At 38.9% G+C, this 17,532-nt stretch overlaps 1 protein-coding gene across 1 annotated transcript in view; it reads left to right on the top strand.

Moving 5' to 3' along the window:
- The first annotated feature begins 254 nt into the window (after nucleotides 1–254).
- Nucleotides 255–17,532, top strand: part of LOC124751316 (lethal(3)malignant brain tumor-like protein 3) — an 82,599-nt gene continuing 65,321 nt past the window's right edge. The window contains exons 1-4 of the mRNA XM_047248988.1: nucleotides 255–337; nucleotides 1,282–1,662; nucleotides 6,657–7,050; nucleotides 15,290–16,473. Coding sequence (XP_047104944.1) covers nucleotides 1,393–1,662; nucleotides 6,657–7,050; nucleotides 15,290–16,473 — 1,848 coding nt within the window. The 5' untranslated portion in view covers nucleotides 255–337; nucleotides 1,282–1,392. The remainder of the gene's footprint in view (nucleotides 338–1,281; nucleotides 1,663–6,656; nucleotides 7,051–15,289; nucleotides 16,474–17,532) is intronic.

Consider the following 17,532-nt stretch of genomic DNA (forward strand, 5'->3'; position numbering starts at 1 on the left):
TTGAGCCAGCGTAGTGTAGATTGTTCGTATACTGTAGACCTTCGGTGTTTATAAGTAAACGTCGCTAAAATAAATAATCAACACAATTATTGAAAAATTATTGTTGCATTTGAAGAGTGACTTTTAAGTTTGGATCTGCTTGTTGGTTTGCAGCACTTTTTTCGTAGGATGAAAGCGCTTGTGACATGCGAATATCAGTGCTTGTCTTCGGAGTTGCGTGATGTTAATTTTATTTGTCCGTTTCTTGCGAGCAAGAGAATTGCAAAATGATAATGCGTGATTTTACGATGCGCACATATTGTTGATCTCATACTCAAAAAGTAAAACCTATTTACAGGTAAGTAACTAATGAAATTCGAGCGTGCCTTGTACTTCCTAAACGCAGTTGTGCCGTAGAGTGATTGCGCGAATGTTACGTTTCGAATTTAACGAAAAATCTTCATGTTCCATGAATTTGTACGTACTGATATTGTCAGATACGTAACTTGCGCGTATTTTGAAATTAAAATGAATTATAATTCTAAGTTGATTAGCATTATTCTGCGTTACTTGTGTAATTAATGTGCGGTGGACTATTGCTCTTCCTTTAGTATACAGATTAGTCATCTTGGATATGAAACTGCAGAGATAGAGATGTGTAGCGAGTGTTTTTATTTCTCTTGCACAGTTTGCTGATATGTGCGCCGTTATCACCACTAATAATAAATCGCCGCAAAATGTCAACGAAACTTCAATATTTACGCTAAATGAATGTGAATTGTTTCGTAACCGGTATCTGCGTAAACGCGAAGACACACCGAGTTGTAAGGGTTTAAGCGTATAAAGTGTCAACGCACATTTTATTTTTGCCACTTCCGCGTCGAGTAGGCAGAATGTTTCAAAGCTTTGTTTATAGTGTACTTGTAGTGTAAAATGCTTGTGCTTCACCCATTGTATAATAGAGTCGTCTATATTAACGCGATTCATCGCACACCAAATAACCTGTAGCGTAAACAACGTGCAATTCCTCGTGCAGCAGGAACTAAGATTTTCCTTCGAAACACACTTCCCTTAGGAGTTATATGATTTTAAAGCTGGTGTGAATTTAGTAAAAAGTAATATTATGCCTATCTCAACATCGTATCCTTGTGTTTTGAATTCTGCAATGCGTTAATGAAACCTGCACTCCTGTATTCTGATACACAAGAATCTAATATGTATTTCTTATTAAAAATGGTAAAAAAATGTTTTTTAAAATATATGACAGTCCACTACTCCCTCTAACAACATTTTTGTCAACAGGTTTTTCGCCACAATATGCCTGTTCTCTCAAGTGAAGAAGTGAGAAAAAGAAACTTTTTGTTTATTAAATTTTGTTGTTAGTAGTGTCAGCAACATTAACAATACTTTACAATGAATACGCCAATGATTACAACAGTTGCTGCCCAAACAACAACTGCAACAGAATCTCCAACTTCAGTTTTGGTCACCAGGCAAACAGTAGAAAAAAGCCCTGTTGAAATTCCTGTAGTGTCATGTCCAACAGCACGATCAGTTGTCACATCAAGCAGTGCCAAAGTGATGCCTGTATTCTACATTCAGAGTTCATCGTCAGGCACCGTTCGTGTAGCACCTGCTAATGGTACCACTGCTGCCAGCACAGCAGGCACTTCAACTATTCAGGTATGTGTTACTTAGCTAATTGCTGGTGTTGCACCTACTTTCTTTACTGATAGCCGAAAGTGGTTGTAAGCTAATACTAATATGCAAAAAAGTGAAGGTACTGGCACAAATTCCAGTTTGTTTTAAAGATACTTATTATTGATATGTAAGTCCTCTTGTTTGTTGTCAAGATGTGTCAATGTGTCATTAATATTGGTGTTCCTAAAACTGACAGACTTTATGTCACTTACTTTTCATCAACAGCTCATATTAGCCTTAGGTGCAAATAATTTCCGTGTTCCTCATATTAATTGACTGTACTCATGGATTTGTTAATATCTCTGTTTGACTCAGAGGACGATTTCTGGTCCCTGTTCCTTCCAGTTTTAGTAGTTTATGTTGAAAGGTGATAATTTGGCTGTGAGTTGTCGAAGTCAACAAATGTGAAAATCAAATCATAGTTGCCGTGAAATACTGACATGTAGCATAGCCCGAGACCTGGATTAGATTGGAGGTGACAGTTTGGTTATAAATTGATGAGGTGGTATTAAAGGCTTCAGTTAATCCACAGTGAATGAACCCACTTTGTCTACTATACAGTGAGGGTATTAGTTTTTGTATGATTTGTTGGTAATAGTATAATAGGCCATGAGGTGTTTGAATGATTTCCTGATCATGCAAGATAAATTTGTCATGCATTATGAAATTATACAGCAGTATGTAATATAGTAATATGACAGTTTGTTGCTCAACCTCACATAGCTGTGAACTTGCTTGTGTGTCCGTGAGCACTTGCTATGCACCAGTAACCCTACAGTATATGAACTTGACAAGTTATGAACTTATGTTTCCAGTAAGGTGATGTGATAATGTATTTTGTTTTATTGTTTTTGTTTGTTAATGAAGCATGCAAAACAGTAAGTAGAACAGCAACAAGATTTGTCAAAATGGCTTTGATATTTTACAGTGTGGCACATCCATATTTATTTTGATAGGTTAAATATACAAGACCTTAAGTAATATCTCATTAAGGTTTATCTCGATTGCATTTGTTGTTTTAGGCCTACAGATTTTACATTCTGGAAGTACAATTTTGTTGCTAGAGGAAAATTGAGGTTTTCTTAAAGCAAGAATTAAGTAAAACATGTACATATTAGCTTTTCATTTATCCTCATTGCTATTTTTTTTATTTGTTTTTGGTGTGGTTTATGATGACAAAGCTCATTGTGCACTGCTGTGCACTGTAAATTTATTGTTAGTGTTCTCATCAATAGATCACACAACTCCGAATTACGTGAACACAATGGAAACTATGAGGCCTTAAAAGTGGCAATATCCTTGATTTAAAAACAACACAGCAGTTTGGATGATCGGACACACGACTATTTACATACTTCGCATCTGACCAGTCATTTTCAGTAAATATTTCTCATTACAGCACCAATAATAAGATTCCGTCAGAACTATGCAGAATTATTTGGCAAGATGCTGAAGGTAATGATTAAACCACCATACTTTGAAAATAAAGTGAGACCACAGGAGTCACCTTCCTGGTTCTGCCTAAAATTAACAACTTGAGATAATCATCTTATGCATCACATTGTAATTATCCGAAGCGTCCGATCCCACCCGTCGGCTTTGACCCGTGACGTAAGGCTGTTGTGGTGTGTGACGTCATGACAGTGCGGAATTTAGTTTGTGAGAGTGGCATGTTTGTAGGTATTGTTTTGATGTGATCGGGGGCTCTCTCTGGTGGTGTGTCAGGTGATGTTTCTGGTTTAGTGTGTGGCTTGTTTATAGGTGGTTTATTGTTGCGTTGGCTGGTTATGCGGTTCATTTGCGTGATAGCATTGCACGTGTGTGGTATCGGAACTGTGCTTTCAGCAGTATATTTTTCAGTGAGTTAACAATTTTAGTTTTGTCATTTCAACATTATTGTAGTTTTTTCCTGTTCGTGTGTGGATTTTGGTAAATTGCTTTTTTTTATGTCTTTGGTAGGTATGGATATGACTGACAAGGTCAACAGTTTTCGGTTGTCGGCGATGATGGGAGACAGTGCGTTGTCTCTAATAAAATTTCTTCAACTATTCAGAAATTTGGATGAAGTCATGAAGTGTTCAGTATGTCGTGAAGAAATGGGGCTTACTAAAGTTCCGGCGTCTCGGACCAGGGACTGCTGTATGTGGAGATGTCGTAAGAATAATAGGTCAAGGAAAGTGTTAGATTCCAATTTTGTTGGTTTGCTGTGTTTTTTGAGGTAGTGATGATTGTGGACGTGGTTGTAGTTTTGAGTTTTATAGTTTGGTATCGGTAGTTTCTGTTGACCTATGTAGGTCAAGGGAAATGTTCGATTCCAGTGTGTGGTTGTGGTTGTGGCTGTGGGTGTTCTGGTATCGGGAGTTGCTGTTGAGCTATATAGGTCAAGGGAAATGTTATTTGTGGGACCGGGAGTTGATGTTGAGCTATATAGGTAAAGGGAAGTGTCCGATTCCAGAGGATATTGTGTTTAGTGGAATTTGGGGAGTTTAGTGTTGTCGGTTTTTGTTTTTTGTCATTTTGTGTGGTTTTGTATGGTGGTGTGTGTCTAAATTTGTTTATATTTACTTTGTCTCCACCCAAAGACCCCCAGTTTCCCACGCTTGTCCCATTAGTTTCATTCTACATCTACATCCATACTCCGCAAGACACCTGACGGTGTGTGGCGGAAGGTACTTTGAGTACCTCTATCGGTTCTCCCTTCTATTCCAGTCTCATATTGTTCATTGAAAGAAAGATTATCAGTATGCCTCTATGTGGGCTCTTATCTCTCTGATTTTATCCTCATGGTCTCTTCGCGAGATATACGTAGGATGGAGCAATATACTACTTGACTCCTCGGTGAAGGTATGTTCTTGAAACTTCAACAAAAGCCCGTACCGAGCTACTGAGCGTCTCTCCTGCAGAGTCTTCCACTGGAGTTTATCTATCATCTCCATAACGCTTTCGCGATTACTAAATGATCCTGTAACAAAGCGCGCTGCTCTCCGTTGGATCTTCTCTATCTCTTCTATCAACCCTATCTGGTACGGATCCCACACTGGTGAGCAATATTCAAGTAGTGGGCAAACAAGTGTACTGTAACCTACTTCCTTTGTTTTTGGATTGCATTTCCTTAGGCTTCTTCCAATGAATCTCAGTCTGCCATCTGCTTTACCGACGATCAACTTTATATGATCATTCCATTTTAAATCACTCCCAGTGCCCACTCCCAGATAATTTATGGAATTAACTGTTTCCAGGTGCTGACCTGCTGTATTGTAGCTAAATGATAAAGGATGTTTCTTTTTATGTATTCACAGCACATTACACTTGTCTACATTGAGATTCAATTGCCATTCCCTGCACCATGCATCAATTCGTTGCAGATCCTCCTGCATTTCAGTACAATTTTCCATTGTTACAACCTCTCGATATACTACAGCATCATCCACAAAAAGCCTCAGTGAACTTCCGATGTTACCCACAAGGTCATTTATGTATATCGTGAATAGCAATGGTCCTACGACACTCCCCTGTGGCACACCTGAAATCACTCTTACTTCGGAAGACTTCTCTCCATTGAGAATGACATGCTGCGTTCTGTTACCTAGGAACTCTTCAATCCAATCACACAATTGGTCTGATAGTCCATATGCTCATAAGGTTTTTTGTGGAATGTTTGTGTGTGTGTGTGTGTGTGTGTGTGTGTGTGTGTGTGTGTGTGTGTGTTGGTTTTTCAATGTATTTTCATGTTTGTGGTCATGTTTACGTAATTATGTCATAGGCGCCATATTGAAGTCATAGTGTATGGTCGTTTCTGCCGTATTTGTGGTGTCATGGGTTAAAGAAGGCGGGTGGAATTGGCTGTTTCTGTATTTCCATGTATTTTATTATACATTTACAAACATATAAAACTTTGCAATAAAAAAAAGGAAGCCGCAACAGTAACCAGTTAAGTCTGAGATGTTTCAGAGTGTCGAGCTATCATTCATGTGATGGGAGAAAACCCAGTTATAACATAAAGTAAAATTTGTATTGTACTTCTAAATGTTAATTTTTTGTTTTAATATTACTATGTACAATAATTTGTAAAGTTATTGATAAATTTGAGGGAAAAAAAGATTGTTGTTTTAATGGTGCAGGATGTAGCAGAATCTTCTCTCTCATGTGGAACATTTCTTCATATCATCTAATTTCGTTTGATTATACTGTTGTGCTCACATACAAAGTATGGGAGTTCTTAAATTCCAGCAATGTACTGTGTCATATTGTATCTTGAAGTTATTACACCAAAATTTGGAATATTGGAGAAGTTTGTTCAGACATCATCTTTTGAAATCTAAGCTGTTCTACTGTGGTAGCAGAGATAGTAGTGGTTTATTTATGCAAGTCATCTACTTAATGCACCATAATACCAATTTTAATTAAAATCAAGTGCAATTTCTCATTTATCAAAACATTAAAAGGTGTGAAAAACATAGGAGCAATATATCATTTATTGGTATTTGTTTGAAACATATTACCCTTCTTGTATGATGTGACTTGCCTCTGCACAATCAGAATCATGATTTTCAAGCAGTTCTGATTTTATGCTATTTACAGTAAAGAAATTTATTGATTTGGATGGGTATCATTTGCTAATAACAAAAGAACATTTAAAACCTTTAATATACAACACAGAGTTCTTCTTAGAGGTTAAGCCTGCACCACAGTACACGAATATGTGTTGTTATTGTTGTCACTGTAACTCACAATATTGTTAGAGCTGTCACTTTCATTCCCACACTTTGCATTGACCAGCTCTTACCATTATTGACAATTTTACCTAGCACTTCACGCTTACTTTTATTATAGAAGGAATTAGTAACGTACTATATTTTAATATGATATATTTTGTGCTGTCAATGTGCACGTCATGACAATATTACTTTTAGAATGTTAATGCATTAAAAGATTGATATCGTCATTTAATACTTTGTGCCCTTCTTTCAAAACAGAAGCTGCCTACAGCTCCAAGAATAGTTACTGGTGCACATTCTGTGAAACAGCCTACACAACACTTGGTTATACAACAAGCTGGTGGAAAACAGTATGCCTATGTGGGTACCATCATCAAACCACATGGAAACAAGGAACTTCTGTTATCAGCGGGAGTTCTGCCCAAGCTTGCACCAGCTCCTGCTCCCCCACCTCCTACTGTTAATGTTGCTGCAAACCAGCCACCAGCTCAAGTACAGGTGACAGGGTCTGGAAATACTGCTTCAAATAAAATGACATCTCTGCTTGTTACTTTGCCACCAGGAGCACAACATGTTCCATCAAAGCCAGGCATGATAAATCTGAAGATATCAAATGGCCAAATTCACACAGACAATAAAGGCTGCATCACAGGTATGAAAGCATTTTTGCTGTGTTGTTATTACAGTGTGCTACCTTATTAAGTTGCTGAATAGTGATTGTGCACTCTTTCTTCGTGCCCTTTGGTTTCACTGTATTGGTGTTCCTAAAAGATGTTAGATGCATATTCATTTGATAATTTGTCATTGATGTTTTGGCTTCATGCTGTCTTATTAGGAGAAACATGTAAGCAGAATGTCTCACATAATTATAATCATCTGCTGTCGGTTCTAACCAAAGCCCTAAGTTACTAATAGGTTTGCATTTTGGTGGACAAATACTCTTTCAGAACACATTTCTTGAATATCACACTGTCATTACCATCAGTTATAGCCAAACCATAGATAAGTGATTATTAGATGTTGTCTAAATAATTTATTTTGAAGTCATTCAATAATAGAGAAACATTCACCATCATACTAATAAGTATGAAGTATCTTCTTCCTGAAGTATATGTGTACAGAGCAAACTGGATAAATATAACACTGCACTCACAACTGAAAAGAATCCAGTTGAAATCTACTTGTTTTACAGGCTTTATATAATTTACATACCCTAGTCCAAGAAAACACACACCTGGATAGCCAGGCTTTTTAAAGCACTGTTTCTGTGGCACTGAGGTGTGTCAGATCTGTATCGAGTCCCCCCAACAGACTAATGATGAATGTCAGTGTGCCGGCCACCCTAGATATGGCCTTTAGGCAGTTTCCCTCATTCCAGAATGTGAATACCCATGTCCTACCTCTGTTAACATGACTCGCAATTATTTAGAAAAACTTTAATTCACTTTCATGTGAATAACACTACACACAGACTGTTGAGGTACACACATTCTGGGGGGGGGGGGGGGGGGGGGGTAGAACAGGGTGGCAACAGGAAGGGTATCTGGCCACCCCTAAATTAACCATGCCAAATTCATTAATAACCATTGCCAACCCTGTGCCAGTGTGGGGAAAAATGCACAAGACAAAGAAGTCCTAGACCAAGTGAACAGTGCTGTAATCCCTTTTTAAAGATTCTGAATGTGTGGAGAATGCCCATCTCTTATGGGTGGATTGTCACTGGGATGTGTTTGTCCACTTAAAAAGACATATTATGTTCTTGACTGCTTAGACACTCCCTGTTGATAGTTTGGTCACAAAACTATTTTGCACATCTCGTATCAACTATCTACATGACATAAATTAATTGTTTCCAAAGGGTGGCGTTTTACTGCATGTAAATTAAATATGAATACTGTGTAGTGTATTATACACATTGTAGATGCAAATACTGTAAGTATTTTCATGAATGAATTTAAAGGTAACTGCGACACAGGAGGTGCATAACAATAACAGAAATTCCTGGATTGAGCAATATGTAAAATTAGGGAAAGGCAACCACTCACGTATAGTGGACTGATGCGTGGACCACAGTACCACATAACAGAAAACACCATTCCCACTAGCTTTTGAGCAGTAGCTGTTTTTCCAGCAATAGAACACACATTCATATACACTACTACAAGTTTTGCCGTGGTCGTGTTTGTTTGGGTGCCTGTGCAGTACTGCTGGAAAAAGAGGTAATGTTTAAAAGATTGTATGAATGCTGCTTTTTGTTCATGTGCTCCACACGTCAATCAGCTTTAGGCAAGTGGTTGTCCTTCCCTAATTTTATGTATTACTACATATGGGAGATGGATAAGAACATCACTATAGCATTCACCTTTGATGCTGAGTGAACAAACCACAAAGTGATAGTTTGAGACAGTTCAGGAATTGTTCCCTTATCAACAAGCTTGTGTGTATGGCTCTAAAGTAAATGTTGTCTTTGTAGACATCCAAGTTGCTTTCATTTTGATCACCACCTACATATTATCATCACTGATTTTTATTGGTAAGGGGCATTATGTGCATCTGAATTTGATTCTGTCAGAGGATTTTAATGTAGGGGGAAAAAAACAATAAGCTTCCTGTTATTTTGTGGAGCAGCATTATTATCAGCAAACACATGGTAGTTCTTTTGGGAGTGGAAAAGATGAGCTTACTTCCCCCATGTACTGCTGCCAACAGTTCAAAAATTCTTGTTGCGTTGCATTGATTTAAATCTGTCATCAAGGCACAATTAATATTCTGCCTATTACCAAGTCAAAATAAACTTTGTAAGAGGCATGTGTGGATTGTGGCATTCATTCTGCAAACATTTATAAACTATTTGTTGCCACTTTGATGCTTATTATTAAGATCAGACACTGTCAGTGCAGCCCCAGTAGGTCAGGCTTGAAAATGAACCTGTAACAATCAAAACTGGTTGCCTAATATAAATACTGCAACTATTGACAGAATCATTAATAAAAATGTTAAAAATTAAGGACATTGTTGTTTCAGTACAGTATTGTAAGACTGTAGTATCTTGTAGGAAGATCTGTTAGTCAAAATACCAGTAATATATGACCAGTTCTCAATTTTCTAATTAGTAAGCTCAAGACATTCATGGACACAGCTGCATGTGAATAAATGTGTTCATTTCTTCCATGGCTTTTTGTTTCACTAAACTGCTGACAGTTTTTCTGTACCTTTGTTTTCAGAAATATTGTTTGTCTACTCAAGATTTCGTATACTTTCATACTCTCCTGCACTATTAGGTTGGTGCATTAGTTCATAGCGTTTTTCCATAAATTTTTTAAGTACAACATACACATAACAGAGATTTTAGTCATCAATAATATATTCTCCTTCACTATTTATAACAGTCTGCCAACACCAGGGAACTTTTCAATTCCATGACTATAGAAATTATGTGGTTTAGAGGCAAAGAACTCATCAAGACAAATTCAGAGCACACTTTCATCTGGAAAGCAAGTTCCTCGCAGATTGTTTGATAGAGAGTAGAAAAAGTGAAAATCTCAGGGCAGAAAATGAGCTGAATAAGGTGGGTGCAGAGTGACTTCCCAGCCCTGCCTTCCCTGTCAGTCTAGCAGAATGAGGGCAGGCCTTATCATGGAGCAGAATCACTTCAAGCAATCTTTTTGCTCATCGTTCTTGTTTTGCCTCTGCAAGATGTGTCAGTTGTTCACAATAAATGCCAGATGTGATTGTTACACCTCCGGGAGGCAATTCGTAACATACCACACTGTCACTGTTCCACCAGATGCACAACATTATCTTTTGTGGATGCATGCAGATCTTTGTATGGGGAATTGGTTCTTTGTTTGGTCTGATTCATTCACTTCTTTTCCTTATTTTAGCATAAAGACACCATTCCTCATCTCCATTAACAATACAGGGTAGGAGTGGTTGGTGTTGTTCGCGAACCATTTGATGATGGGCAAATAGAGATGCACATATGGCCAACTGCTGACTTTTGTTGGCTTTTCTTGAGAACACTGACATGGATCATATTGGTTTAAAGCGTTTAAACAATCTTCATTGAACCCCGTAGGTCTTCCTGAACGTGGAGTGTCGATCCTCCTTGGAAGGAGATGACCATTTTCTTGTTATGTTCTGTCCAATGGCATTATCCCCATATACAGTGCACTGTTTTCCACAGTGGCTGCAACAGTGCTCATCATTATGATAATCACTGCCGCACAGCCCCCAGATCTACGATCTTTCCAAACTGGCAGAAACATGATAGTGGTGTCCCTTACCATTAGACATTTGAAATAAATTATTTAAAAAGACTCACAAATATATACTGAGTGGGATTTTTTGTGAATGGGAGAATATGAACCCTTCAACAAATTGGCAGTCTTTGTTAGCTAATAACTCTTTTGTCTGACATGAAATTAGTTATAGGAAATATACGACCAGTAAAGACAACAGAGTAGTAAGACAGTACACAGTTTTTTGTGTTGTCTCATTGTCACTGAATGCTTGTACCATGGGAAGGAAGGAGAGGATGCTGCTTGGTGGCTGGTATCCTCTTCTATAAAACAAACTGCACACATGAATTAACAAGGCTCTTTATTAACTTAAACAGGAAGCTACTTAACTTAAGTTCGTCCAGGTGTTGTGGTACAAACTCTTACATAATAGTTCATGTTAGCTTCACTGCAGGTGAAGTACAAGTCCCGCTATGTGCACTACTCTGGTTGCTAGGTACTGACTGACTCTGAGCTAGCTGTGACTGTGACTTGCACTGGGCTGCAACTGATGACTTGAGCTGTTGACTCACTAGATGACTGACTGACTAAGCCCTCCAGTCCGCAGCAGTTGTCTAAATATAAGCGGCCGAGATGGCTTTGTTGGCCTGTTTCTTGTGAGTCTGTCTTTGGCCTTCCTCCTGATAGGCTCGCTTGCTCTGGTGCCTACTATCGATCTTCTAGCAGCCTCTTTGCCAACCGGAGTGCTGGCAATAGCTTACACCAGCACATCCCCCGCCCCCTCCCCCCAAAATGCGTGTGCCGGGGCTGCAAACGACAATGGGGAGGGAGGCAGGATTCTGGACATAGAGATGAGCCAGGAGCTGTGCCTATGAACGGTGTACTCTGGACTACCCCACCATCTGGCTTGTGAGGCAACAGGAACATCCTCCAGAAAACAGCTGCCAGGGCACACGTCCAGGTCTGAGGGCATGTCTTGGGGTGATGATGGCGATGATGGGGCCAGGTCCATTGGCTTGGCAACCGGGGCGGAAGGGCTGAAGGCCGCACAGTCCTGTGAGGCTGTAAATCTGGGAGAAGAAAAGCAGCAGAATCACAGGGCAAATGACATGCGTGAATTTGGTTATGGTGGTGGCCCTGCAAATCATCGGGACTTACAGTCACATAGAAGAGGCAATGCATTCCTGGATTACGCCTCTTTCCCAGTGCCCACAGTTGTGATAAACCCTGAAAAGAATAAGAACTTGTGGCACAAGGCGATACTTGCAGACCATTGGTGGCGTCGGGTGCTGCAATGAGTGTAGCAAGTGTAGCAACATCGATGACAGTGGCTGTGCAGAAGTTCTGCCGGTGATGGTGTGTCTTCTGGATGGGAGCAGTAGGAGGTGAGAAAGAGTTGCAGTGCCTGTTCCCCAAGTGTGGGTGGTGTGAAGCTTTGCCATCTGTTGCTTAAAAGTGGTACGAGACATTCCGGTTCTCTGTTGCACTGCAGGTGAAAAGGAGCACTTATGAGATGACAAATGCCATTTTGTTCACAAAACTGTTCAAAGTCATGTGAAGTGAACTGGTGTCCATTCTCTCACACAAGTACTTCTGGCAAACCTACTGTGCAAAATATGGAGGACAACACTTGAATGGTGCTACATGATCTGGTAGAAGCCATAGGCACCACAGATGCTAAAAGAGTCTACCACTACGAGCCAACGAGTGTTCCAAAATGGTCCTGTAAAGTCTATGTGCACTCAGCTTGAATCTTAGGCCAAGCTGAGAACGTCTGTGGTGAAGCAGATTGGTTTTCCATGCATACACAACACTGTGACATCATCTGTTCAATGCGAGCATCCATGCCCTGTCAAGTACAGTGCTGTCGCGTTAACTGTTTAGTGCGAACAATTTCCCAATGTCCTTGATGGAGAAGTCACAACACATCCTTTTGCAACAATTTGGAAATAAGCACATGTGATTGTCCACTGACATTTTGAACTAGAACCACACCTTGTTGTACTGAAAGGTTATGCCAATGTGCAAAATATCGGCACACAACTGAGTTCTGGGTACTGGTCGATGTGGGAGGGCAAGACTTGTGAATGTAATACAACAAAATCTTGAGATTGGGGTCTGCTTCCATGGCCTGTGCTATTTTTCTGTAGTGCAAGGGAAATGATTCTAGCAATTCAGAGTCCTGTGCATTGATTTGGCAACAAGGTACGGCAGATGCACCAAAATCAGTCTCTGGGCCAATTGGAAGGCAACATAGGGCTCCTGCATTGCCATGCTTTGCTGTAGGTCTGTACACATTTCATACTGATACTGCGAAAGCAACAAAGCCCATCATTGCAATTTTTGAACAGTGCATATAGGAAATGGCTTTGACAGATGAAACAGGGACTGCAAAGGCTTGTGATCTGTCAGTAAACACAACTTGCGACCATACAAAGAGTGATGGAATTTTGTCACACCATATACAATAGCGAGAACCTCATAATGACGTACCTGCTTCATGAAGCCATCTTCTCATCTTTGAAGCTGATTTATTTACTCCTTCAGTTTTATCTTTAGTTCTTTTCTGTTTTGAACCTCAGAAAGCTTTTTTCTTTGTGTGCTTATCATTTGCTCTTCACTATATAAAAACATAAATAAATGTATTTTAACACTGATGAATCGATCTTACATACAAAATCATGTTCATGTGTGTACATTTATAACATATGTCTTTCATATAAACGTATTTTTATTTTAAGTCACTTAGTAGTGTAGTATCCTGGTAAAAATTTCCTGCAAAAAATTCGTTTTCTTGGATGGATTTCATGTCGTTTTTGGGCTATTTGACTGGTCTATTAGACTTGTAAGAAAATACAATACATAATCTTTTGTACCAGTTATTCATCTTAGCCGTTTAGTTCTATTACGGTAGTTTAAGTTTAAATCTGTGGAGTTTGCTAATAATAATAATGCTGATTATTCACACACTCAGTTAATCACAGAAACATATAGTGATCATCACTTGGTGTTCAACTGTTACTGTTTATTCAGTTGGACTCATGTGACACAATTCCCTTTTGTCTGTGGGAAAAAATTTTTTTTCCCTAGAACACTTGACATGTGTTCAAAAATCAACTTAGGAAATGTTCAGAAATCAGCTTAGGATGTATTCAAAAACCAATTGGGATGCATTTCACAATCAAATGAATAATCAATAGAACAGTGTGCGCTGGATGCTAGATGCTTTGCGAAACAAGTTATTTGAATTTTATGTCCCCTGAAATTGCCACCTGGGGCAGATATCCAGTTTTGTCCTTACCTAAATCAGGGTCTGCTGTTGCAACATGTTCACTAGATGCCATGTGTGATGTAAATAATTTATTATGCACACTGCTGTTTTTTGCAGTAAATGCACCCCTTTTCTCACATCTGTATTTGTTTTGTTGCCATCATGAGTGCTCCCCTCCCCCCCCCCCCCCCTCCATTCTTTTACATCAAGCAATTTTCTTTTATCTTTGTAAAATGCAACGAACTTAAAATTAAATTATGTGACCGATGGAGGTATACCAAACTAGGACTTGAATTATAAATTTTGCTTTCGTAGTTAATGCTCCGTCAACTAATTTTAACTCTGTCGCACATCTTGTTAATGTATCAACACATTTAACCGCTTAATTTAATGATTTTTTTTCCCAAATTATATTCCAAATAATAATATTTTTTGATTAAAGAAAACTATCCCATTATGAATGACATTACATGTAGACATATAAAGAGGGCCTTTAAAGCTCAGAATAATGAGTTGCAAAATTTTGAAAACTATCGATTACAAAAGTCTGCGTATACTCGTGTACTGGACTTTGACTAAAATATCCTGTGTATTATGTGTAGCTGTCAAATCTAACCATGTATTTCACAGTGGTTTCCTATGAACATAAATTTTGGAGGAGCTGGCTGGAGCGTAGTGGATGTATTTATCTGATACCACAGGTGTGCACTTGTCACTCAGCTGCCCAAGTGTAGTCACTTTTGGTCTCTAGTGAAGTAACATCACATTCTTCTTGACTTTCAAGCTGCTAAATTCAACCTCGACCTCAGGATCACTATAGTAATCCTTTTTTTTTTTTTTTTGTTGCCTAAACAACGATATAGAAGAGAGTCTGAAAGCATACATTTTGTTGTCACGTATCCATTACTGCACACAGTATAGATGATATCTAGTGGCAACTATTTCAACAAAAACATGATAGCCAAGCTGCAAATGTAGTACCAGACGTGCTCTTGCAGCCAAACACATAACTATCAATGCTGAAACAGATATAAGCAGGATTTTATTTTTGCAAAGATCTGTTCTTAAGTTGCTTGAGTATATTCAGGATTTTAAGTTTCTATCAAAATAATAAAAATGAGGTGACTCAGAGTTGTATGTTAAGTGGTTAATTACATGTTCAGTTTTCTGTAGATTGAAAGTTTCATTCTGGAAATGTTAGTTGTGAGGGGACTTCCTCAAAGATTCTTTACATAAGACTAATGCTAAAAGAATATCAGTGATCTTTATTGCTTGATTATAACTACATAATTATCTTCTGACTGATTGATGGTAACATGTGTGAATCTTTGCTTTTGGATGTTGTTTAATAATTTCATTGTTGTTATCATTTTTTCCAGTTCTTCGTGATTCTTCAAAAGTACTACCAACCACGCCAACACTTCAACCAGCAACAGTGAAGCCCAATGGCTTGCTGATACCTGAGGTTACATCCAGTACACTAACTTTAACTCCAGTGTCTTCAGAAGCACACACCCAATCTGTGCCAATAGTGACCCAGCAGCCAGTGATACTTCCTGCACCTCCTGTGTTGCAACCACAGCAGCCAAGACCAGAGCCATTGGCACAGCAACGACAAAGAGTCCAACAGCAGCAGCCTCAGCAGCAGCAGCAGCAGCAGCAACAACAACAACAACAACAACAACAAAAGCCACAGCAATTGCAGCTTCTACAACACCAACCTCAAAAACAGCAACAAGTGGTACAACTGCAACCAGAACAGCAGCAGCATCTACTTCAACAGCAGCAGAAAGTGAAACAGGAGCAGCAGCAACTACTTCAACAGCAGCAGAAAGTGAAACAGGAGCAGCAGCAACAGAAATTAAAGCAGGAACAGCAGTTACAGAAACTTAAACAGGAGCAACAACAGCAACTGCAGAAGTTAAAGCAAGAACAGCAGCAGCAGAAACATCAGTTAGTTCCCAGCTCATGTGCTATTGCTGTTGTTCCAACTACTGGAACAGCCACAGTCATTTCTGTTCCTGCTGTTGTCACTTCATCTCATGGGACTTTATCTGTTGTCCCTAAGCTTAAGGAAGACAGCACACGTATTAATACTGTTGTCACAACTGTCACAACAACTAGTATCACCAGTGTTACAACTGTTAGCAGTTCAGCCTTGGGAACCGTACCTGCTGCCCTCAAAGCAAAGGATGATAGTGGCTGTACTGTAACTGCAGCAACAATAGCTGGAACGACTGCCGTCATCACTGTTCCTGTTTCTGTTAGCCCATCTCCTCGTTCTGCGTCTGGTGCTCCAAAGATGGTGGAAGATAACACACGTACTTCTGTGCTTGCCACGAGCACTGCAACAGCTTCTCTCATCACCATTCCCAATGCTGGTACAACACCTCATGCAACTGTATCAGTTGCTCCTAAGATGAAAGAAGATAGTGTACGTACAACCTCTGTTCTCACAACTGCTGGGACCACCATCATCAGTATTCCTGCTGCAGTCAGTCCATCTCCTACCACAGTATGTGCAGCTGTAAAATCAAAAGAAGACGGCACACGTAATACACAGGTGATGAGGCATTTCTCAGAAGTAGCTAAACAATAACTATTAAACTTTTTCTGTAATTGCATTATTGATTTGTTTTATGTAATGCATGGATATCATACATAAGGTTATTTAAGTTCACTGTCCTGAACTGAATAACACATTCCCAATTTAATGTTCATCCATTAAAAAAGAGAAGGTAGGAATAAACTAAAGCAAGAGCAACCTAATGTAGGCTTACATGATCTGTAACAAGAAGTAAACGCTGTTATGAGCTGCTTCTAGGGCTGTATTCACGGGATGAACCAGACTGACACTGAAACACATATGAGATCTATTACTGAACTTATTTTTCTTAATAATTGTTCAATTTCTACATGTAAAGCAAATGGCTACTTTTCACTTTGCATGACCTTTTAGTTCTGTAATGTTTCTCATTTGATCTTGAAGGCCGTATGCAGTTAAAAATTCTCATGTTTTTACACGTAGCCATGTAGTATCCAAGCTTCTTAATAAACTACTCAACATTCCATAATTCATTATAAGACATAATGAAAATGACGGCTCCTAAACTAGCCACAGTGAGGTAATATTTTTAATATTAAAAATATATAACCTCATTGCTGATAGTTTTGGAGCTTTCATTTTCTGTATGTATTTTAATGACATATACAATGCTGCAGGCACAACAGAACACAAAATATTTCTGTAATTTGTTGTGGTTGTTGTCAGGTAATGGTATTTGTAGACAGACATTCACTTGATTTACAGATCTTTTATTGAAAACGGCATTAGAGAATAACTTAATGTTTGCAACATTCTAGGCCGTATATTAGTGGGAATGGAATTAACTGGAGGTACAAAAGAATTTTTGGAATGTTAATGTCACTTCTTTCAGAAGTAAATGTGGGTTACTGAATTTCTTTAATGCTACAACCACAAGCTGACAAGATTCTGCATGGGCGCAGTGTAGCATCGGGAGGGGGGAAGGGGGGGGGGTACTGAATTACAAACGATGGATGTGGATGTAATGCTAGGCCCACATGTAACTTTAAAATCATCCATGAATAGGAAACTCCAAAT

Source organism: Schistocerca piceifrons, chromosome 1 (genome assembly GCF_021461385.2).
Source record: "Schistocerca piceifrons isolate TAMUIC-IGC-003096 chromosome 1, iqSchPice1.1, whole genome shotgun sequence".
NCBI lineage: Eukaryota > Metazoa > Arthropoda > Insecta > Orthoptera > Acrididae > Schistocerca > Schistocerca piceifrons.